Source organism: Macadamia integrifolia, chromosome 11, assembly GCF_013358625.1.
Source record: "Macadamia integrifolia cultivar HAES 741 chromosome 11, SCU_Mint_v3, whole genome shotgun sequence".
Classification (NCBI taxonomy): Eukaryota; Viridiplantae; Streptophyta; class Magnoliopsida; order Proteales; family Proteaceae; genus Macadamia; species Macadamia integrifolia.
Window position 1 is genome coordinate 33,420,875 of NC_056567.1, and position 23,410 is coordinate 33,444,284.

General features: G+C 36.9%; 3 protein-coding genes across 8 annotated transcripts in view; 1 reads left to right on the forward strand and 2 right to left on the reverse strand.

The window, feature by feature from the left end:
* LOC122094045 overlaps window positions 1–1,463 on the reverse strand; it is a 1,990-nt gene extending 527 nt beyond the window's left edge. Inside the window, exons 1-3 of the mRNA XM_042664653.1 lie at window positions 877–1,463; window positions 430–617; window positions 265–337 (exon numbers count right to left, since the gene is read on the reverse strand). Coding sequence (XP_042520587.1) covers window positions 265–337; window positions 430–617; window positions 877–1,051 — 436 coding nt within the window. The 5' untranslated portion in view covers window positions 1,052–1,463. The remainder of the gene's footprint in view (window positions 1–264; window positions 338–429; window positions 618–876) is intronic.
* Window positions 1,464–2,469: 1,006 nt separating this feature from the next.
* On the reverse strand, window positions 2,470–7,218 carry LOC122093557 (glucose-1-phosphate adenylyltransferase small subunit, chloroplastic/amyloplastic). Of its 2 annotated transcripts, none has more exons than XM_042663911.1 (9): window positions 6,763–7,218; window positions 6,052–6,390; window positions 5,348–5,617; window positions 5,034–5,213; window positions 4,080–4,183; window positions 3,863–3,974; window positions 3,567–3,665; window positions 3,289–3,408; window positions 2,470–2,786 (listed from the first exon to the last, which is right to left on the reverse strand). In XM_042663911.1, exons 1-9 carry the CDS (start codon window positions 7,027–7,029, stop codon window positions 2,670–2,672), a joined length of 1,608 nt encoding a protein of 535 aa, XP_042519845.1. In that variant the 5' UTR covers window positions 7,030–7,218; the 3' UTR covers window positions 2,470–2,669. The 2 variants fall into 2 exon arrangements, with proteins under 2 accessions (XP_042519845.1, XP_042519846.1); XM_042663912.1 differs by having other exon boundaries at window positions 6,052–6,348; window positions 6,763–7,215.
* Window positions 7,219–12,954: 5,736 nt separating this feature from the next.
* The window catches only part of LOC122094209 (vacuolar cation/proton exchanger 3), an 11,307-nt gene continuing 851 nt past the window's right edge, over window positions 12,955–23,410 (forward strand). Inside the window, exons 1-14 of one of the 5 annotated variants that reach the window (XM_042664937.1) lie at window positions 12,956–13,323; window positions 13,405–13,435; window positions 13,907–13,979; window positions 14,076–14,223; window positions 14,588–14,848; window positions 14,934–15,001; window positions 15,108–15,136; window positions 17,539–17,735; window positions 17,846–18,058; window positions 18,251–18,382; window positions 18,803–18,919; window positions 19,006–19,059; window positions 21,271–21,387; window positions 22,543–22,639. In XM_042664937.1, the coding sequence (XP_042520871.1) occupies window positions 14,197–14,223; window positions 14,588–14,848; window positions 14,934–15,001; window positions 15,108–15,136; window positions 17,539–17,735; window positions 17,846–18,058; window positions 18,251–18,382; window positions 18,803–18,919; window positions 19,006–19,059; window positions 21,271–21,387; window positions 22,543–22,639 (1,312 nt within the window). In that variant the 5' untranslated portion in view covers window positions 12,956–13,323; window positions 13,405–13,435; window positions 13,907–13,979; window positions 14,076–14,196. Of the gene's footprint in view, window positions 13,324–13,404; window positions 13,436–13,906; window positions 13,980–14,075; window positions 14,224–14,587; window positions 14,849–14,933; window positions 15,002–15,107; window positions 15,137–17,538; window positions 17,736–17,845; window positions 18,059–18,250; window positions 18,383–18,802; window positions 18,920–19,005; window positions 19,060–21,270; window positions 21,388–22,542; window positions 22,640–23,410 lie in introns of all 5 variants that reach the window. The other 4 variants (XM_042664939.1, XM_042664936.1, XM_042664938.1 and 1 more) reach the window with 4 other exon arrangements.

A 23,410-nucleotide genomic window follows, 5' to 3' on the forward strand; every position in this document is an offset into this window, starting at 1 on the left:
AAAAAAAAAAAAAAAAAAAAGATGGCCCAAAATGCGATTACACTCCTGACTTGGTGAGGTGGTGGACGTGGGGTTACCAATACCTGGTCTAGGGGGAGATATCACCAAACAATATTCATACAACACTGATGTAACTCCCGATTCCAAGTTTAAATCCTTGGATGGATTGACCGATCCAGCTAGGCCAGAGTCTGGATCAGCCTCAACCGATTCTAATTCAATCCAGATTCTTAAGACACTGATGTGAATGCCATCAACTAGTACCTGTGAGGACTCCGTCCGGGAAGAAGGCCCAAAATGAGTGGGGAATTCCCTGCTTTTTAAAGGATCCTTCCAACTGTTGAGTCACAATGGCAACGGTTAGTGCATTAGATGTCAATAAGACGGTGAGTTTCAATGTCATAGAAGCATTATTACTCAATGACTGACCGTGTTATCAGTGAAGGATAACTCAATTTCTGAGAGATCATCTTGAGATTCAAGAATCGTTTTCAATGCAGGGATCACATCCTCTTCCATCAGTTGGGGTAAAGGTTCAGCTGGAGCTTTTGCTGGGGGCTTTGGCTTTGCTGGAGCTTCTTTTGCCACAGCCTTTGTTTCCTTTGTTTCAGCAGCAACTAGTGGTGGTTAAAGATAATATGGAACCAAAGGGGGGAAAATGATTAAACAGTGTATAATCTTGAATTTTCCACTCAAGAATTACAATTCCATGATCACCCAGAAACTCAAACAAGATCAGAGAATAGAGGAAATTGTAAACTATACAAGAATGAGACTATGACTGATCTGGGTTTGAGTCCAAATTGATAAGCATTATAACCACCTAGTGGAAGTAGAATCTAAGGACAGAAAAAAAGAAACTTTGTGCTTTTTTACCTGTGGAAGTGGATTCCTGCACAGCAGAGCACACGACATGTGTTCGTGAAATTGCTAATTTGCCAACTTCCCATCTCTGTTCCCTTGCAGGCAAGACCGAGGAAAATACTGGAGAGACCCCAAATTTGATGGATTTGGTTAGAGGGCAATTCGTGCTTATAGAACGAGAAGTCATGTTGTGTGGTCTCTGTAACAGTAGTGGCTGCAGAAACAGCAATAGAAGCAGATTTCACCAGAACTAGGTAGAGAAGCACTTGGGCAGATTTCAATTGGCTGTGATTTGTGAAGAACTTGGCCAGAATCTGTTGAAGGGTATTACTGAAATCTCATTTCTCTAAGAAGATCAATGAACCAGAGTGGAAAATTTCTGGAGAACGTACTGGGGCAGTGAAGCAAAGGAGAGAAGGATAATCTTCTCTTCCTGTTGTAGAAAAGCATGGAAGGCTTAGAAGTAAGCAGTAACTGGTAAGGAGTGGTGGGCAATGAAATGGTCTTATTCAAGTGGAACGCCATCCTCTAGCGTTGTCTCTTTGGTTTTTTGGATGGCAATCCTCTGTCTAGTGTTCATTTGATGGCTGATACCTCTTGCATTTTTTTTTTGCCTTTTCCTATATTTCTGTTCTCTTTTTCTTTATTTTTATTTTTAGAGTCATATATCTCAGATTTCCATCAGACACAAAATAATTTTTATTTTTTTTAAATGGCACATGTGCATGACTACGCACGTATATTTTGGATTTGGAGTGTGGAGTCCTGTGGACCACAACTACTTTTGTGTGTGTGAACTTGTGACCATGGTTAGAACAGAATCAGGATTAGTAATCCTCTCCCCACAAGGTAACCTCCCCATCTCATCTCACACAATTCATGAGGTGTGGGACCAACTTTTGGAGTGCAGGACCCGAGTGTGAAAATCGTCTGTAGCTGCTGCACCGGTGCAGTGATCATCGGGTGGCTGAGAGCCCCTTGAGGTGCGTGCCCAGATGCTCTCAGCCGATGTTCACCACACTTCATTGCTCGCTTTAGAAGATGTGGACTCAGGACCCACATCCATGGAGTGTATGAAATAGGGTGGGGAGGTTGCCATGTGGGAGAGAGGAACCATATTCATTTGTTACATGTATAAAACCTTTGAAAGGGACTGCTGTCATTTCTCACGAAGATTCCTCTCCATTCTGGCCCACCAGCCCCTCCAGTGGGCATCTAACGATTGGGAATGACTAGCACACACCCCGAGACCCTCTCAGCCATCAGATGTGCGCTGGAGGAGCTGGGGGGCTGGAGAGGATCTGAGTCCTCCCTCGACACCTATTGGTGGGAAAATTGCACTCTGGCGCTGTGGGAAACCTCTCCCCATATATTCATCAGACTATATATACTATTGAAATAGTCTTCCATAAATCGTGTAAATTCTGACTAAACATGTTCTTAGGATTCTATAGGTTATAGAAACATGGACTTCTTAGCCACTGGAGATTCTTTTCATGAAGGCAACAGTGAAATAATATACAATACATCTGAGGCCAAGTTACTGAGTCACTGCTTAAAATGCCTAACACCACCTAGTACATAACTACATATACACTATTCCTAGGGCCCAAAAGCTGAGATTAATTATAAGAAAGATATAGAACTCTTATTACATTGAAATCCATGCTCAAAACTAAAGACAGTACGTGGGTTTCTCCACTGCACATTAGATGGAACTCTTATTACATTGATTCTCACGCTCAAAACAAGAAAAAGTACATGGGCTTTCTCATTAAACATTGTGAGAAGAATTTGAATTGGTTTCAGATGATGGTTCCGCTGGGTATCAAAGCATCCTTAATCACTGTTACAATTCCACTCTTAATGAAGTAGCCATCTGTTTCTCTCGCAGCTTCTTGCATGTTGTCGCTGTTAACGATCTGGATGACAAACAGTAGTTCAACATTAAGGACCCAAAAGAACCTTCCATGTTATATAAATGTATACATACTTGGTGTGAGTATATAAGAGTTTAAAGAGAAGCATCACTGATACCAACAATGGTTTGTATCCCAAAGACCCACTAATTTCAGTAGAATATGACTGGTTAGGATCAACCCATTCTTAACTCTTTAACAGATAGCTAGGTGAGGGGCATTGGATGGATCAGTATCAGCCAATCTAGTATACAAGTCCAACATATTTTCCCAGTCAACTTAACCAGAAAATCCATCCTTTTTTACTGTTTTGCAGGAATAGAACATGTAGCTACCTCAGAGATTAACTTAGATTGGGAGATTATTATATCACTAAATGTACATGATAGATTGATCGTATGAATCCCCAGTCCTTCCTCCACACAAAAGCTGGGCTGTTCCCAGCTGCCTGTTTGTTGTATCAATATGAAATAATTCACATCTTGATGAGGTATTAAGTGCAAACCTTCACATTGTCTCCAATGCGAGCATTCTTGTCAATAATTGCCCTTTTGATGTGAGAGTTCTTCCCAATACCAATTGGCACACTACCTTTTGCAGCCAAGAACCTCCTGTCAGCATCCGTCTGGTGCAAAACAGGATAAAAATTAGTATTATTCATCATATATGACCGGAAGAAGTTTTATAACTTCCCAATCTTCAGAAAATGGAAACTAACCAGATTACCATTATTAAGTCAAGAAGATAGAAATAAATCAATGTTGTTTCCCACAGATAATTTACCTCATAGTAATCTGCTCCCATTAGTAGTGTATCTTCTATAATTGCACCCTCTGAGATGCAGGAACGGAGCCCGACAACAGAATGGTGAATCTTGCAGTTCTGAGAGAGATTTGAGAAAAGGTGAACAATTCTTAGCACAAGGTCATTATCAAATCCTTGATTTCCAAAACCCGTAAGCCAAAAGGAAATGTAACTTTTGATGTGGAAACACGAAGAAGATAATGATTCAATTGAGACAAGCATGTTCACACCAACTTCATAACACAAAAAGATGATTTCTGTCTTTCATAAGTTACCTTAATAACACAACCTTCACCAATAACACTATCTGTAACATCAGCATCAAGCATCTTGGAAGGTGGCAAATATCGTGGTTGTGTATAAATTGGAGATGAACGATCATAGAAGCTGCATTTAAAGTACATCTTAAATAAGAATTTGAGGTAAGGAATAAAAGCTGCTGACATCATACGATTTATTGGGAGAATGAATCTCCATAGATTTCAAAACTACCTGAAATCTGGCACTGGCTTTTTGGTAATCCCTAAATTTGCATTATAAAATGCTTCAATGGTACCAATGTCTTCCCAGTAGCCATCATACAAGTAAGCATGTACCTGAAGAAGTACCATTAAGATGTCTCAAAATCAGAGACTGATCCTATTAATGCAGGGGAATAATAAATGAATATCATAATTGAATTGCTGAATTGTAACTTCAATTTTTGGAGAGTTTAAGTGACTTCGAATGAATTAAATCCATGTCTGTAAGAAGTTGAAAGTCATGAAAATAACTAAAAAATATTTTAAATTGTGATCCAGATACATGTATATTGAAACTTTTAGCACTATGCAGGGAATTATTTCGTGATTCATGGGCAAACAAGACAAGGCCAACAATGAGTTGGTCATCCCTTCTTGTAGCCATACCAGTGGAGCAGAAGAGTTGTAAATCCTGCCAACGTGATCTCAAAGGCCAATTACTGACCTAATAATGGTTCATAATTGAGCAAGACAAGGCCCAGTACAAGCCTGTGATACGTTAGCCACACCTCTGTAGCAGAAGCCGGGTTGGGACATAACCATTGTATACATCCCACCAAGTTAATCTCAAAGGCCAATTATTGACCTAAGAATGACATTCATAGTTAAACAGGACAAGGCCAGGTAATCCTAGTTGTAACTGGAGCAGAATATGGGTTGGGACCTAGTCATTCTATTTCTATTCAACTCACCAAGCTGATCTGAGAGGCCAATGATTGACCAAAGCAAACGAACATATGCATTCTTTAGGACAGTAAGGAAAAGATGTGGAAGACAGATCAAAAGGCAGCAGTCCAGAAAATGAAAAGAAAAGGAAACACATTAAAGTCAGAAAATGGCTTATACAGACAGAAATGCATCCTTGAGAACTAGTCTAATGCATGATTTACATCAAAGGTAAAAAATGAATGGAAATGAGACGTACCCTCATTCCAATGGAAGTTGCACCCGGAATGACTTCACTTCCAAAATCATTGGCTCCAGGGAACTTCTTACTGAGTAAGTCCAACATGACATCTTTGCTGACAACATATATACCCATACTGGCGATGTAAGGCATCTCTTTTGCTCTCTCATCATCAAGGCCTAAGATGGTAGTATCAACCTGAAGTAAATTTGACAAAGTCAAGTCCAGAAGGAAAATGCACCATTAATATACTAAAAAATATAATCCTATGTCATTGAGAATACAGAGTAACATATAGCAAAATATATATAAATCCATCTCATAGAATCTACCTTCATTGCCTTCAATTGTTCTCCTTTTGGCTTCTCTGCAAATTCAATTATTCGTCCTTCTTCATTAATCTTCATGAGGCCAAATGCAGTGGCACGTTTTTCATCCATCGGAAGTGCAGCCACAGTAATATCAGCATCAGTTTCTCTATGTGCTTGAATGAACCTCTCATAATCCATTCGGTATAAATGATCTCCAGCAAGAACCAGAAATTCCATTACATTATGTTCCTCAAACAGCCATAAATACTGCCTCACAGCATCAGCAGTACCCTGCAATTTATGAAAATTCAATGAGAGAGCCATCTACAAAGAGGAGGCCAAATCCAACCTGTATCAGTTTTTTCATTTTATCTCTCTTCTATGCTCTCATCCCCCCACACCCCACCCCCCACCTCTTTCCTTTTAAGCAACAATGTTTTAGGATGGCATGTCTGCATCCTCCAACTAGGTATACATTTTATAGAGAGAGAACACCGAATAATTTAATTTTTTAGGTCTAAATCAAATGGATTAAAACCAAACTGACATGAAGTCTGAAATCTCATTGAGAAAATGAGGTCATTGGAAGCAAATTAAGGACATTTCAAGACAAGCTTGCAAATATATCCATACAATATACTAATTAATAATTAGTTATGATTCTGATGAGCTCATACTGAAACTAGCAAAAGAGACAGAATGCAGAGTCAGGGCTGTTTTGTTACCTGGAACCAGTTCGGGTTCTCTGGGCTCTGCTGAGCAGCAAGTACTTCAACAAAACCTTCATTCTGGTATCCTCCCATGTTACTGGCATAAGACCGTGAAAGATGGCGATTGAGAGATGCAGAATTGAACTGGGTCAGAACATAGATTTTTGTTACATTACTGTTCAAGCAATTGCTCACGGGAATGTCAATTAGCCTGTAGTTTGCTCCCAGTGGAACAGCAGGCTTTGCTCTCTTCTTGGTAAGAGGATATAGACGTGTCCCAGCTCCACCCCCAAGGATTATTCCCAGAACACTCTGAAGAGAATTACATACAAAACTGAGTTCTTCTCCATCCACCTTAAATGATGAAAATTATGACGTATAAACTTCTATAAAAATAAAAATAGATAAAGAGAAGAAGAAAACTACAAATTGACAAGACCATCAGGAGGCTAGATCTAGGATCATAATTAAACATCCAAATAGGCTACAGGAATCCAAGTATCTTACATCAATCAAGAAACGAAACAGACATCCACTACATTATTTCAGATGATCACTAATTATACAGGAATTAAGCTAGTGGGTCTCAATGTTGCTCCAAAATCCATGATTTTCATCCTTGCATCACATTATATCATTTTCCGAACAACATTTCCATCCAAAGTGTTAGTTTCAATCAAAAAGTGGAAAAAAAAAAACTGATATTAATAACAATTGGATACTTACGCGGCTGGCATCAGGCTCCAGACACGTCTGTGAATTCTTTGAATCGGAAACCGCTTTAGGAGAAATCACAATGGGAACTCTGGCATTTGAAGCGTTCTTCCGGAGACAAGAGAATACTTTGAAAGGAAGTTTATCACCGGCGAGGTGAGATGAAGAAGACGAAAGATTTCGGTTCAACGATTTGAAGAAAGATGTGTGGGGTTTGTCCTTGAGATTCAAGTGGTTCGAGGAGGTAATCCTCGATGCTCCAATCCCAGCTGTAGCCATTGACACTTGAACTTGAAGCTTTTTCTATAATTATCCGTTTCTCTGTTTCCAAACTTCCTACTACTACGATAGAAGAAGGAGAAGGGAGTGAGTGTGTGATGGAAGAAGAAACTGCCGAGAGAATATTCGAAACATCCTGATATGTTACCAGTGAACCAAGTCAGTGTAAGCTCCTCACTTCACGCTTCTGCAAATTAATGAAGATACGAGGGCAATTCAATACTTCTCTCCTTGTCTCGCTTGCTTTTTTTTGAGTGGCAGCCGTCGAATGCGCTTGATACGTTAAATTATTCTTTTATTTTAAGAAAAAAAATAGCCATGAAAGTTGAACTGGCCGTTAATCGTTATACATTTCAGGGAAAGCAATACTCCCTCGTCGAGTCGTCGTGCGCCCACTACGCGAGCTCGCAACTAGGGAGTATTCATTTTACCATATGGATTTTAGAAAAAATTAAATTACATGATGCATGTCTTCTATGCATAAAAATCTTTCATCGAGAGGCAATGAGGGGCAGTGAGCAATTGACAACTAAGGTGCATGTCAGGGCCTCCCAGGCATTGGATTTTCACTATCACTCATTATCAACTGTAGAGGATTTGAGTCCATTAGTTCATACTTAGGGGTGTCAATTCTAAGCCCACACCGGTAGGCCCGATCAAGCTCGACACATTTATGGCCCGACCTGGAGCCCGACACGTTTATTAAACGGGCGTTCATGGTGCAGATAGCTAGTCCATCGGGTGCGCGATCGAATCGACACATTTATATGCCCGACTTAAACCGACTCATTGTAGCTCGACCCAGCCCGACCCACTTTAATACTACATAAATTCCTATTTTGCCCCTACTAGTAAGAAACTAGTTAAGCTTTCTTACCCTTTGCTTTGTGGTAAGATTTAATTTAATTAAGATTTATTTTGTAAGTTGTAATGGTCATAATCTCTTATTATTTTTTTTTTTTAAAGAACAATCATATTCTCATATCATTTATCTTCTTTATTAAATATTTCAGTTACATATTTTTAGGCCTTTAACTTACTTAAGAATAGAATTTTAAGATAGGCACGTTTAAAGCCCATTTACACTTAAATAGGTATAGCCTAGTTAAAACCTGATTAAGACCCGTTTAAGGAAACTGGACTAAAGTCCAATATCAATCGGCCCGATTATAAACCGTACCATGTGCCCCAAAGCTAGGCTTGTTTACTTAAACGGACGTTCACGGTGCAAGGCTTCCAAGGGGTCAAGCCCAATTAGACCCGATCGAGACCTACCGGATCCGGCCAAACCGGTTGACATCCCTATTCATACCGAGTCCAACCAAATAAATTCTACTCTTTTTTAATATTTTAATCAATGATAAATTCTATATGTTTTTTAAGTCGAGAAAAAATTGGTGGATTATGAACTTATCAAATAAGGGGATTTTTTGTTAGTGAAAATGTAAAATGTTAGCCTAAAAAACTTAAAATATGGCTCAAAGCCTCAAACAAATTATAGTCCAGGTCAAAACCAATTATAAAACCGAATAAAAATCAAAGCTGAACCAATATTGAACCATTAAACCCAATTGAAAACCAAAGCTGAACCAATTGATACCCTTAGAATAAGGTGCAACAAGGTCATGTCATGTGAGTAGGAAGGAGAGAGACAGACAAAGAGATGTATAAGGAGGAGAGAGATAAAAATCAAAGCTGAACCAATATTGAACCATTAAACCCAATTGAAAACCAAAGCTGAACCAATTGATACCCTTAGAATAAGGTGCAACAAGGTCATGTCATGTGAGTAGGAAGGAGAGAGACAGACAAAGAGATGTATAAGGAGGAGAGAGATAAAAATCAAAGCTGAACCAATATTGAACCATTAAACCCAATTGAAAACCAAAGCTGAACCAATTGATACCCTTAGAATAAGGTGCAACAAGGTCATGTCATGTGAGGAGGAAGGAGAGAGACAGACAAAGAGATGTATAAGGAGGAGAGAGATAAACATGGAGGTGCTAATGTCTGGTGTACCAGTCCCTGTCCTAGTGGCTCGAAGAACTTTTTGTTCTTTCCTATTTTTATGAGGATGATATGCTTATATGGGAAGCTTACTATTTTTTCACCTATGTTCAATGCTGAATTAAGCAGAATCAGCAATGGAATCGATTTCAGTTGATTCCAGATCTGATTCAACCGGATTGGGCCAAATTTGGTCGAGAATCAGTCAAAACAAGCATGAAACCTAAGTATCTAGTATGAATTGGCCGATTCGGATCAACCAGGATTGGGATCGGGTTCCCTAATTTTTAATTCGAATTGACCAATTCTTTCTTAGCTCATGATGAGGAGAGAATCTACTCCTCCACAAGATCCAACACTCTATACTCTATAGGACTAGAAAAAGGTGCTTTGGACCTTTAACTATATCAGTGGGAATTAATAAAAACATTCACGCTTCTCATGGTCCAATCCTAGCATCAAATTCCATCGTTCTTTCTTCACCTAAATTGAAGAAAAATTAAATATTCTTAATTACTCTTTGGAAGAGGATTCCCTAAAAGTTAGTATAGTCTTTGCACTAGAGTGGCATCAATGGAACTATGAAAGCATCAATAGTGACGAAATTTTCATTTTTTGTTGTGTGGAACGGTCATTTCATCCCTTCTTATGTCTAAAAGACAAGTTTAAAACAAATAAACATTTACAGAAATGCTAAAAAATGGTAACTAATGTCTAAAAGAAAAGTATCACCATCTCATGACTTGCAATTGAATCACATTGGGTTTTTGACAACTAAAGCCTCAAAGGCTAAAGGATGAGATGTTGAACAATGATCGAGTGAGAAGATTAAATTCATGGGATATGGTTTCTGGGGCATCTCTTTCTCTATATTACTTATAGCATATGAAATGATTTCGTCTAATAGGAGGCTCACATGGTCAGGAAAGAGAAAACATTTTAATGCAGAACTCAAGTAAGGGTGTGAGAAAATAGAAAAAATATCTTATTACAGACCACATAGCCAACTTTTTTCCCCTTAAAATCATTAATAAAAGTATAGAAGATTAAACCTTAGTTAGCAAAAATACATTTAAAATAGATTTTTTAGACACCAAAATGAGGATCTACTCGTAGAGTTTTTTTTGTTTTTATTCTCTTGAAAATACTCGCAGATAAGGATGTGAATTTGAAACTGGAACTATTTAGTGAAATCAAACCGAATCATTTATGCCGAAACCATGAAACTATTTATTAAATGGTTCAATTTTGAAAACCGTGATTCAATTTTAAATTTAAAATTTAAATCATTGGTAAACCGTTAAACTGATTAACATATATGTAGTAAGTTTAAGTAATTCAATGTTTAGTTTACATACATTAAAAAAATAATAATAAATAAACTTACATTAACAACTACTAAAAGAAAAATGGAAAAATGTTGGGTATGCCACCGATATCAGGTATGCTAGCATCCATTGTGTCTATCTCTCTCTTTCCTTTTTTTGAAATGACCTTTATATCATTCCTAATGATACTTCATCATGTGTTCCTATTGATGTTATCCATTAGTATACTTGATATTGGCGACGTACCTATTCCTCTCCTAAAACAAATATATAACAATAAAGTGATAAACAATCTAGTTCAATGTTACAATTTCGGGAGGCCCGATTCCGATCCCATTCGGAATCCTCTCTCTCTCTCTCTCTCTCTCTCTCTCTCTCTCTCNAAAAAAAAAAAAAAGAACAATCATAATCTCATATCACTTATCTTCTTTATTAAATATTTGAGTCACATATTTCTAGGCCTTCAACCTACTTAAGAATAGAATTTTAAGGTAGGCACGTTTAAAGCCCATTTACACTTAAATAGGTATAGCCCAGTTAAAACCTGATTAAGACCCGTTTAAGGAAGCTGGATTAAAGTCCAATACCAACCGGCCCAATTATAAACCGTACCATGTCCCCCAAAACTAGGCCCGTTTACTTAAACGGATGTTCACGGTGCAAGTCTTCCAAGGGGTCAAGGCCAATTAGACTCGATCGAGACCTACCGAACCCGGCCCGACCGGTTGACATCCCTATTCATACTGAGTCCAACTAAATAAATTCTATTCTTTTTTAATATTTTAATCAATGATAAATTTTATATGTTTTTTAAGTCGAGAAAAATTTGGTGGATTATGAACTTATCAAATAAGGGGATTTTTTGTTAGTGAAAATGTAAAATGTTAGCCTAAAAAACTTAAAATATGGCTCAAAGCCTCAAACAAATTATAGTCCAGGTCAAAACCAATTATAAAACCGAATAAAAATCAAAGCTGAACCAATATTGAACCATTAAACCCAATTGAAAACCAAAGCTGAACCAATTGATACCCTTAGAATAAGGTGCAACAAGGTCATGTCATGTGAGGAGGAAGGAGAGAGACAGACAAAGAGATGTATAAGGAGGAGAGAGATAAACATGGAGGTGCTAATGTCTGGTGTACCAGTCCCTGTCCTAGTGGCTCGAAGAACTTTTTGTTCTTTCCTATTTTTATGATGATGATATGCTTATATGGGAAGCTTACTATTTTTCAATGCTGAATTAAGCAGAATCAGCAATGGAATCGATTTCAGTTGATTCCAGATCTGATTCAACCGGATTGGGCCAAATTTGGTCGAGAATCAGTGAAAACAAGCATGAAACCTAAGTATCTAGTATGAATTGGCCGATTCGGATCAACCAGGGTTGGGATTGGGTTCCCTAATTTTTAATTCGAATTGACCAATTCTTTCTTAGCTCATGATGAGGAGAGAATCTACTCCTCCACAAGATCCAACACTCTATACTCTATAGGACTAGAAAAAGGTGCTTTGGACCTTTAACTATATCAATGGGAATTAATAAAAACATTCACGCTACTCATGGTCCAATCCTAGCATCAAATTCCATCGTTCTCTATTCACCTATATTGAAGAAAAATTAAATATTCTTAATTATTTTTTGGAAGAGGATTCCTTAAAAGTTAGTGTAGTCCTTGCACTAGAGTGGGATCAATGGAACTATGAAAGCATCAATAGTGACGGAATTTTCATTTTTTGTTCTGTGGAACGGTCATTTCATCCCTTCCTATGTCTAAAAGAAAAGTTTAAAACAAATAAACATATACAAAAATACTAAAAAAGGGTAACTAATGTCTAAAAGAAAAGAAAAGTATCACCATCTCAATACTTGCAATTAAATCACATTGGGTTTTTTGACAACTAAAGCCTCAAAGGCTAAAGGATGAGATGTTGAACAATGATCGAGTGAGAAGATTAAATTCATGGGATATGGTTTCTAGGGGCATCTCTTACTCTATATTACTTATAGCATATGAAATGATTTCGTCCAATAGGAGGCTCACATGGTCAGGAAAGAGAAAACATATCAATACAGAACTCAAGTAAGGATGTGAGAAAATAGAAAAAATATCTTATTACAGACCACATAGCCAACTTTTTCCCCCTTAAAATCATTAATAAAAGTATAGAAGATTAAACCTTAGTTAGCAAAAACGCATTTAAAATAGATTTTTTAGACACCAAAATGAGGATCTACTCGTAGAGTTTTTTTTTTTCTCTTGAAAATACTCGCAGATAAGGATGTGAATTTGAAACTGAAACTATTTAGTGAAATCAAACCGAACCATTTACATTGAAACCATGAAACTATTTATTAAATGGTTCAATTTTGAAAACCGTGATTCAATTTTAAATTTAAAATTTAAATCATTGGTAAACCGTTAAACTGATTAACATATATGTAGTAAGTTTAAGTAATTCAATGTTTAGTTTACATACATTAAAAAAAATAAAAAATAAATAAACTTACATTAACAACTACTAAAAAAAATATATATAACAATAAAGTGATAAACAATCTAGTTCAATGTTACAATTTCGGGAGGCCCGATCCCGATCCCATTCGGAGTCCTCTCTCTCTCTCTCTCTCTCTCTCTCTCTCATGTCAAGCTGTGAGGAATAGTAGGCAATGGCGCGTAGGTTGTGGCGTTACGAGCGACCGGAGCAAATGTTGGTGGGAGGTGTTTTTAAAGCAATAAATAACAATAGAACCCAAACAGAAACCGCCGCGACTAGACTGCAAATCCCGAAACAAACGAACCAACCTAACGGATGGTAGAGAACAACACAAAGTTATGTGTCGTAGACGAAGAAGGCGGAGACAAAACTACAAGAAGAGGTGAGCTTCGTCTTTGCAGGATTTTGATGTCTCTCCTTCCAACAATCCACCATCCTCACCATCTCTCTCAAATATTAGGTCTCTTCTCGTCCTTGCTCTTTCAGTTTCATCATATGTTTACGTTTGCATGATTCCTTGTATTTCTCCCTCTCCTCTCAGGGTGGAATTGGTTTTGCTCCAGCATTTGAAGGTATGGTGCTTTTTTTTTATCATCTCCAATGGAAATAAGTTTAACTAAATTGTTCCATTCTGGTTTTGCACCTCAATTATTTCCAAAATGTTGATCAGACATGGAAATTCAACCATTCCTTGAGGTTTTTTAAGAAACCATCTCATTTATATCATCATTCCTTTTATTAAAATATGTTGATGAATATTTTATAGCTTCATTGTGCTTTCTTCTACTCCTCATCTATAACCTTAGATTTATTCACAATGAACATAATCTTATATCAGTGTCGCAATTTGTTTTTGATTGTATTATTTCCTCCGACATTCTTTTTACTCCTTACTGATAGAAAACAATAGGCTTTACCCTAGAATTAGGCATTACTTTTATGAGAAATTTTTTGACAATATCTTGGCATCATGATAATTCAGGCACTATTAAAAATACTTGATTTGAAGTTTGAGCCTAATATTTTTATTTTTTGGTTATTAGGTTGCAGATTCAAAGCAATGGTACATTAGTGAATTGTGATTTTGTAGTATGTACAGAAGTAAAAGCTTTTAAGGTAGAAATCCTAGATCCAAACCTATTTGAGTGTTTTTTTATTTTTTTATTTTTTAAATTAATTTGATTCTTCTTTCTCATATTTTGAATGTTATAGGTACTTACGGACAATAATCCACTCTGTTGTAGTCCTCCCTTTGATGCTGGGAAGAACTGTGGGTGCCCTTTCACTGATGCTCGTAGTTGGGCATGGGTTACCCACTGATCTTGTGTAGCAGATGGATAACAAGGCAGAGACGAGTCAGGTCCACTCTCATCTCATAATTTGTTTCTCTTTCATTCTAGCTAGTTTGTTAGCTGATCTTTGTTAGTAGCATTTAATTACTAAAGCAATCTATCAGGTAGAACATTCCACTTGTTTCCCTTGACTGCACCTTTTATGCAAATTAAAGAAAAGGATACTAAACCAACAAATGAGATGCAAACCTGTAAACCATGATCTAGTTTATTACTAAAACATATAGGTCATAGGTTGCAGGACTCTTGCCCTCAATCCCTCCCCCCAACCCCCCCTCTCCCCTGGTGGTTTTGTTTTTCAGAAGCTCTCTGTAGTCTGTTGTTTTGTGGTGAATGGTGATGGTCACTAATGTAAGTATGTTGATGGCACAGATGGAACCACTAGATGAAAGATCAGTACTTGAGTTTGAGGATGAAAGCCTTGTTAGCCCAGCTTCACTTGCGAAAAGGGCCCATTCTCTGGGTACAACTCAGCATGTGTCATTTTCAGGAGGTCCGCAAGTTAATAGTGTTAGTTCTTTGAGGGATAGAGTGTTCAGAAGCCTAAAGGTTGTAGTATTCACGCCCAAAATCAATATACTTATGCCTTTTGGCCCTCTGGCAGTTATTGTGCATAGTTTGACTGGTCATCATGTGAGTTGTGCTTCACTTCATTGGTGTGCTTAGTAGGTTTCATGCATATTATTTGTATTGATACATTTCTTCCAATTCACTGTAGGGTTGGGTTTTCTTATTTAGCTTACTTGGTATTATGCCTTTAGCTGAACGTTTGGGTTATGCTACAGAGTAAGGATTCATGCAGTCTATTAGTTTTTGCTGGTGTGGAATATTTCCATAATTCTACCTGACAAGGGGCAAATTTCTAAAAATCTCCATTTCCTTTCTGGTACAGGCAGCTAGCATTCTTCACTGGAGCTACCGGTAAGCTTTCTGTTAGTGTCAATTCAAAGGATGAACTATAGAATTATTCCTCATTACAGCAAGTTTGCTTTCTCTTGTTTTTTTGGTTCTATCGATTCTTGTTATAATTTCCTAGTGAAAGTGATTATTGTTGTGCATCTCTGGGTACATCTTAGAAGTGACATGATGACATATTGTATTTTGCAATTTTTTTCTTCATTTCTGTTTATTGTTTTATTTAATTATAATAATTATTTTCTTAGGAAGTAGAAGAAAAGGGAGCAAATAAATAAGAGAAACTTCCTGGGAATATTAATTCTGACATAGCTAATAAAGCTACAGAAATGGAATATGGGATGGTCAGGAAGAGATGACTTAGATTGACAGATAGATGCTGTACGAGACAGAACTATAGGATTATTCCTCCAATGTGCATGCAAGATAAGGTGTGTGAGTGTGTGACTGAAGTCATGCGCGATACTTCTTTTTTTTTTTTTTTTGAATATTTGAAATATTATATTATAAAAAAAAATAGAAGATAGTGTGACAGTCTATGGAAATTAACACACTAGGAAAATAATCAATTAATTACGCGAAAATTGCGAGAAATCATAAGAGGTGTACATAACCAATATGGATGATAAGAAAGCCTGTGTTTTAAAGCATTAACCATTACCTAGAATGAACTCGGAAGTTTTAGAACTAAACCAATATGCAAAGTTATAAAGCAAGCCTTGTTTGCTTAACCATAGCAAGCACCCTAGGGTTCCAATGGTTGAATGAGTGGTTGTTATGCTTTTTTTTTTTTTTAATCAAAGAGAGCTGCCCAGTTTCAAAGATATACAAAAAGGAGCACAAAGGTGTGCTATAAGTAGCACATGCCAAAACATGTGCACCCTTGGTATGAATGGTGTTGAATAATGCCATGTAGGTATTGTAGAGGTTATATAGGTACATTAGTCTACCGCAAGGATTAAAGTATCGGTATCGGTCACCATATCGGTCGACCAAAATTAAGATACGTATCGGAGGGTATCGTATCGTATCGGAGATACGCTAAGATACGCTAAATATACGCACATAAATGGATATGAAACACTTTTTTAAACACTTTTGCATAAAAAAATTATTAAAAAAAGCAATTAATAACATGTATTATGCATAAACACTAAATTGAGGGTATCGCACTAAGAATTCAAAGTTTGTAGTTGTCTCATAAATGTAAAATCCTTGTTCCCAACCTTGATTTCCACTTTAGTTAGAGAGAAATATGGCTGGCGGCAACTTTGGAACAAAATCCCCTCAAAAAATCGTGTTTTCTAAAAAAATACCCATCTTGGCCATTATATGACCATAGCGCACTATATTGGTACATACTGATATTCACCGATACGTATCGATACTCACTGATACATATTGATCGATACATACAGATACTCACCTATACATACTAATACTCATCGATGCGTACCGATTAATACATACAAATATTCACGGATACGTATCGATACATACCAAAACGTATATTTCACCTCAATTTTATATTTTCCATAGAGTATCAGTACGTATCGATAGTGTTTTGGTGCATATCGGTATGTATCGTAGGATATATATCGATATGAAAGGATTTTAAAAATTTCATGTATCGTATCGGTGTGTATCGTATCAATCAGCTAAATTTAAGATACGTATCGGAGGGTATTGTATCGGTATCGGAGATACTTTAAACCATGAGTCTGCCTTGTTCTACCATGTAAGTACCTCTAGAACTTGCAAAAATATATTGGCCATACTCAAGGGCCTAATCATATCAGAGAAACATGTCATGAACCCCAAAAATATGGCGAATAATTCCAAGCACTCCAAAAAATATAAAAAAAAATTGTTAACAGGGAGTGTATCTTTGATTTTTAAACGGTAGTGACTTTTCTTTTTTCTTTCCTTTTAAACCTAGAATGCGTTCACCATGCTGGGCATTTTTAGTAAATTTTTTATTAATAGGTGAAAAATTGCACAATGTAATGGAGCTCATAGTTTGTGCATACTTTAGCTTTGCTTCCTTCTTTTTCTAAGTTGAAGTTTTCTGTTCGACACATATGTAATCCTTGTTGTCATTAATGGGTAGTATAAATAGTATTAATCCTAAAATGATAAAAGAAGATTGTGAATAATGTCGGTATACTAGGTGTTTGGAAAAAAAAATTCTTGCTGAAAACTTTTACGGATATGAAATTTCAGAAAACTTTTAAGGATATGCATGATCTATCCTTGTTCTGTTTACCATATGATTACACCTTGTTTGATAATTGTGCATGTGCTCATGCCTTGCTTTCTACTTACACCTATGACTTTTTTTATTATCTAAGGGAATCAATTGTGATACCTCTAGAGTTGCTTTTAATCTATTGAGTTGGAACGTGCAGTTGGGGGTCTTTTAAATGCAACATTTGGAAATGCAACCGAATTGATAATATCAATTTATGCACTGAAAAATGGAATGATGCGTGTGGTTCAGCAGTCATTACTAGGTTCAATTTTGTCAAACATGTTGCTGGTTCTTGGTTGTGCATTCTTCAGTGGTGGAATCATCTTCTGTAAGAAGGAACAGGTGTTTAACAAGGTAACATGTCAACATTCTATCAACAGTTCTATATTCTCCAGTACTCTTCATGGGTTCATGTTGTGATTTATGGAAGATATTATGATTATATCTTTATTACGAATGAGCAGGCAGCTGCTGCTTTGAACTCGGGGTTGCTGTTGATGGCAGTTATGGGCCTTATGTTTCCAGCTGTCCTCCACTACACGCACACTGAGATACAGTCTGGAGAGTCAGAGTTAGCCCTTTCAAGGTTTAGCAGCTGCGTTATGCTTGTGGCATATGCTGCCTATCTTGTTTTTCAGCTGAAGAGTCACAAGAATCTATACATGCCAATTGATGAGGTTAGTCTCTTCAATGTTCCCCAGAAGTATGCCGTGTTCTTGTTCTTTGACTATAAACTTCTAAATGTTTTGTATATTTCTGGAGTCAAAATTTTATTTGTCATAATTATTTGAAAGTTTCCTACCTATCTATTCTTATTTGTTTATTTTATTGATGGGTGGAATTTGATTGAATAAATGTGATGGACATAGGGAGAAAGTCCAACTGAGGGGAGTTCTGATGATGAAGTCCCTGAGATCTCCAAGTGGGAGTCAATAATTTGGCTTTCAATTTTGACTGTTTGGATTTCAATCCTCTCTGAGTATCTTGTTGATACTATAGAGGTAACATTCCTTCTTCACCTTTGATTCTAACCCCCTACTCCTTGATTGATTAATTAAATCTGTGGAAAGCAACCTTTTATTTCCTTTCACATGAGAATCTGTCCAAGCACTATGTTCCTGGTATAGTTTCCTTCTAGTAAAAGTTCCTTGGACATAAACTGTGATGATTGTTGCTCTATTTTTCTGTTCTGTGTCCATATCTTCCGCATTTGCAAATGAGAGAAATCAGTTTCTTTCTTTTTGTAACTTGCAGATTTCCAACAAATTTGTGGGAATGATTTCATTTACTGGTTTTAATCCTTCTATTTCTTTTGAAAACAATAAAACTTTTAGTTATGGCTATTTGTGTAATAGAAGTTACTCACTCTCTCTCTCTCTCACACCTTGATCTTGTGCTATTCTGATTGAATTGCCTTGTAGGCTGCATCTGTTTCGTGGAAAATTCCCATTGCATTTATTTGTGTCATCGTACTCCCTATTGTAGGGAATGCTGCAGAGCATGCAAGTGCAATTATGTTTGCTATGAAAGACAAGCTTGTAAGTTCTTGTATGAGATGAAAATTTTTGAACTCCATTATGTTACTATCAAGTTTCTCATAATTTCTTTATCTTTTCTTATGAAGGACATTTCCTTGGGAGTGGCAATAGGGTCGTCAACACAGATATCCATGTTTGGGGTAGGTACTAAATGTTGGTGCCTGATCATGCTGTAAGTTTGGTCTAAAGAATTGATGGAAATCCTGTACACAATCTAAGATGTAGCCATTTTGCATCCTACTGTTATGATATTAATGGAGATTACTAATCACCTATGGGATTTGGGTTTAGATCTTGAAGAATCCTACTATGACTAAGAATCCAAAACCCTGACACAGCACTAAAATTAATAGAAAGGTTTTAAGGGTTCAAAACAGAATGCAATAATGATTCCAACCAATGATTAAACTGTAATCAATAACCAGATTCATAATATGACAGATTTAGTCTGGAAAACTCAGAATTGAAGAGGTTGAATAGAAATAGGTTACCTGAAATTGATTGGAAAACCTGGTTAGAAATCTGATTCTAGTCATAGTTAAGGAAAACCAACAGCAGGGTTTATCCAAGAATCAAATCGAAATTGAACTTAAAATAAGAATACGCTAGAAGATAAGAAATACCAGCAGAACAAAAAATCGCAGGTTAAGAGAAACAAGATTTCTGAGCTAAAAGGGAAAGAAGATCCAGTTCAGGAATCCATCAGATTCTGCTGGAGAATCCACAGTGGCACCTCTCAGAATCTACTGAGCAATCCCTTTTGAATCCACAAAAGACTATGTCTAAAATCCATGGACCAGCAGAGCAAAAGAGCTTCTCATTCATAGGGATCGATTGGTAGGCTAATGCCTGTACACTTATTTGAGTTGGACTGAATCCAAGACTGAATATTACTGACCTGGACCAATTCCTTGGCTGATAACGTAAACATAAATCTTAAGTTGACTCTACTTATCTCTTCGATCAATGGCTGTATTTGGGGAGTCCTAACTGACCAGGATTTTGACTAATAAAGAAAGAAGAAAAGAGCCCCACCTGCTTATGTGGCTCTACGCCCCCAGACACAGGCAGGCACAAAAAGATCACGCTGCCCATCGCACAGATGCCTCCGCACGGCCTCCCATTGGCCTGTGTGCTGATGCAGTGACTGTGCAGCGGACAGGGTTCTCTTGCCCGTAAAGAAAATAGACTTCATAATCCAGCCTAACTAAAACAATTAATAACAAACAAATAAGAAAATAAGAACCCACAAGAAGTCCCACAAAGGACTGGACTTCAGTTTCCTGAAGTAGCCAGGAAACAGGAACTGCAGGCCTGAAAAACAGGGAATTCTGCAGCCGCAAAGCAATCTTATTCTGATCTTCTCTTCTTCTGTTCCCTCTGCTGGAATTGTTAATTTCTGCATTAGATACCAAATGCAAGACCAAAAGCCTCTAAAGAAACAATGTCATAAGTATCTATAGTGTGAATTCCTATATGTTATTATTATGAGTGATTACATCTGATGTGATAATGTAGTCTTAACTGAGAGGTTTAAACACCCAGTATGTTTTCCATTTCTGTTTTTGTCCTTTTCCTTTAGTGGGCGGACCTCGATGCAACGGTAAAGTTGCTCCATTGTGACCCAGTCTTGGGTTTGAGTTGGGAAATAGCTTCTCTGCTAAGTGGGGATAAGGCTGCGTACATATGACTCTCCACAGGCCTGACATTTGGCGGGAGCCTCGTGCATTGGGTATGCCCTTTTACTGAGAGGCTTAAACGCCTCGTTTTTTTATTTTCATCTGTCTTATTCTTTTCCTTTCAAATGATATTGCTTTTCTATGTTTCTCAGTCAAGAATGACCAATGCATCGTGGTTTTGGATGGATAAATCTGAAACTTTAACTGGCTGCATTGAGCCAAAGTGTCTTCCCTTGATTTGTAAGCTTCAAACTGAATTTTGAGGTTGGTTACATGAAGCCTGAATTTTAGGGTTGGCATTGTGCTTTGGGTTCATTCTTCCTCACCTCTAACCAATCAAAAGTTCAATTTTTTGGCGATCAGGAAAGATTTTCCAGAGTATAAATTGCCTGTGCAAAAACCAAAACTACTCCCATATAAAGATCACTTTAAATCCAATTTGGATAGTATAGAATACATCCTTAGTGGTAATGTGCACAAGACATCCACACAGCAGTTCATACTGGGATGTGTGATGCATCTATGAAATATTAAAAACTAACTTATAGTTCCTTTACTTATTTTTCTCTTTAAATTCTGTGTATTTATTGTTATTTGCATTGTGTAGTTTACTGTTTTGATTCTTTTGTCAAAGTACCTGTAAAATTCACTTTGATGTTATTATCTTTGCAGATTCCCTTTTGTGTAATTGTGGGATGGATCATGGGACGCCCTATGGACTTGAACTTTCAACTTTTTGAGACAGCCACACTTTTAATAACAGTCTTAGTTGTAGGGTTCTTGCTGCAGGTTTGTCTAGGCTGATTAAGAAAATAATTTTTTCTTTAGATTCATAGTAATTGCACATTGTAAGGAAACTTAAGCAGTGGTTATTTCTTATTGAGTCACAGTCTAGAACTTTCTAACTGTAAATGACCCAACCTTTAAAGTTCGTTGTCCGTGCTGATTCTTTGCTCTTTTTATTGGTTTCTCAACACCACCCAACTACTTGTGGCCAGTTTCACAACCACTTTCTCTGGGTTGATATTTTCTTTTGAATGCTAAACTCTAATTTCTTCCATAATTACATTGAACCTACTCGATTTTGGTCTTCCCTTCTTTTAAAGCCTTTCAACCATAGCACTCCACTCTGGTGCAGTCACTGGTTATGAATTTTATTAAATAATGATTAAGTAGCCTTCCTATTCGTGTTCTTTTGTGATCCCACATTTTTCTATTTCGATATGTACTTGCCAACTTTATTTGACAGATTATTTGGGGTAATGCATTATCTATTGCATTAACATTAGTGCTATAAATATCTGTGGTCAGCATGAAAGAATTATTAAAAGAGCAACCCAGTGCATGAGACTCCCACTATTGCAGTGTCTTGTAGGGGGCAAATGTATGCAGCCTTACCCTCTACTTCGCAGTAGAGGCTGTTTTCAAGTTTTGAACCTGTGACCAACATATTGCAATAGTACAACTTATTGTGCGAGAAAAAATTTAAATACATGCGAGAACAAAAGAAAATACCTTTCTTTTCCTAATAAAAATATCAATATTTCAAAGAAATAGAAACTTCTGATGTTCACACAAAGAGGTCAATAGACTTAAATGCTGATAATGCTCTTTTTAGTCCACTGTAGCTGTGGATGGTAATAGGGAGAGATCGAAGGAATATTTCCTTCTCAATGCATCGATGCTAATAGTGGCATTCTGTTACTGTTTCTTGTTCACAATATGGGTGACTTCAGGGTGAAAATTTTAGGATATGTTGCAGGGGCATATTTGCAAAAAGTGAAATTTATGGAAAATTCAAATAAGTTGGAAAGTGACCGATTGCAAATTGGATAGACAAATCTCCAAACTGTTGTGTTTTTTCTTCTTCCCCCCCCCCCCTCCCTAAAATTCAAGTATGTTTACTGGGCTCATGGACTATTTGCTTCATTTTCTTACTTGCAGGAGGGATCTTCTAACTACTTTAAAGGACTAATGCTCATTCTTTGCTATCTAATAGTTGCAGCTAGTTTCTTTGTACATTTAGATCCTAGTTCAGTTGGTGAGTTCATTTTCAAGATTTTACGTACCAAATGCCATGTAGTCAATCTGAATATTAAATCAATATTTTAATGTTTTTCTAGATGTTTTACCTTAGGATTTTCATCCTTGTTCTATGCCTTTTCTGTTATCATATCTCATGTTATTCCTTGCTAGACTGCTTCGAATCCAGGATTTTATTGTAAGTCTTAAATTTATTCTTGTTCCTAAATTATTTTACAAAAATTAAAGACCTTCCATTCATCTACTGAGCTGTATGCCTGCCATTATATTTACAGGTTCAGTTACAGTCTGACAGATAGTTGAATCGAGGGCATAATTTGATTGTGTGATCTGAACCATATGCAAAGAATGATTTTAGTGATTAAACCATATGCAAAGAATGATTTTAGTGATTAACATTCTTATTGTTGTCCATTAACATGGAGCTTATATTGAAGAAACTAGAACCTGACTCATTGATTGATTGCCCAATCTCTATTGTGATCCAACATTGGCTGAGCATTCCTTGGTGCCATCTGATTGCTAAATTCTTTTGCAGTTGGGTTTTTTTTTGGGGGGGGTGGGGGGAGGATAGGCAGGCACAAAGGAGAGATGAACTCGTGACCTCTTTATTTTGAGGAGTTGGTCTTAACCAACTGAGTTTCCCCTTGGAGTTGTGTAGTTGGATTGATTGTATCGTTAAGCACTAATTTGACTTTGGGTTTCTCTGAGAAACTCAGATGATTTGGGATGAATGAAGATTTTGTCTTATTTTTATTTTTACGGGTGG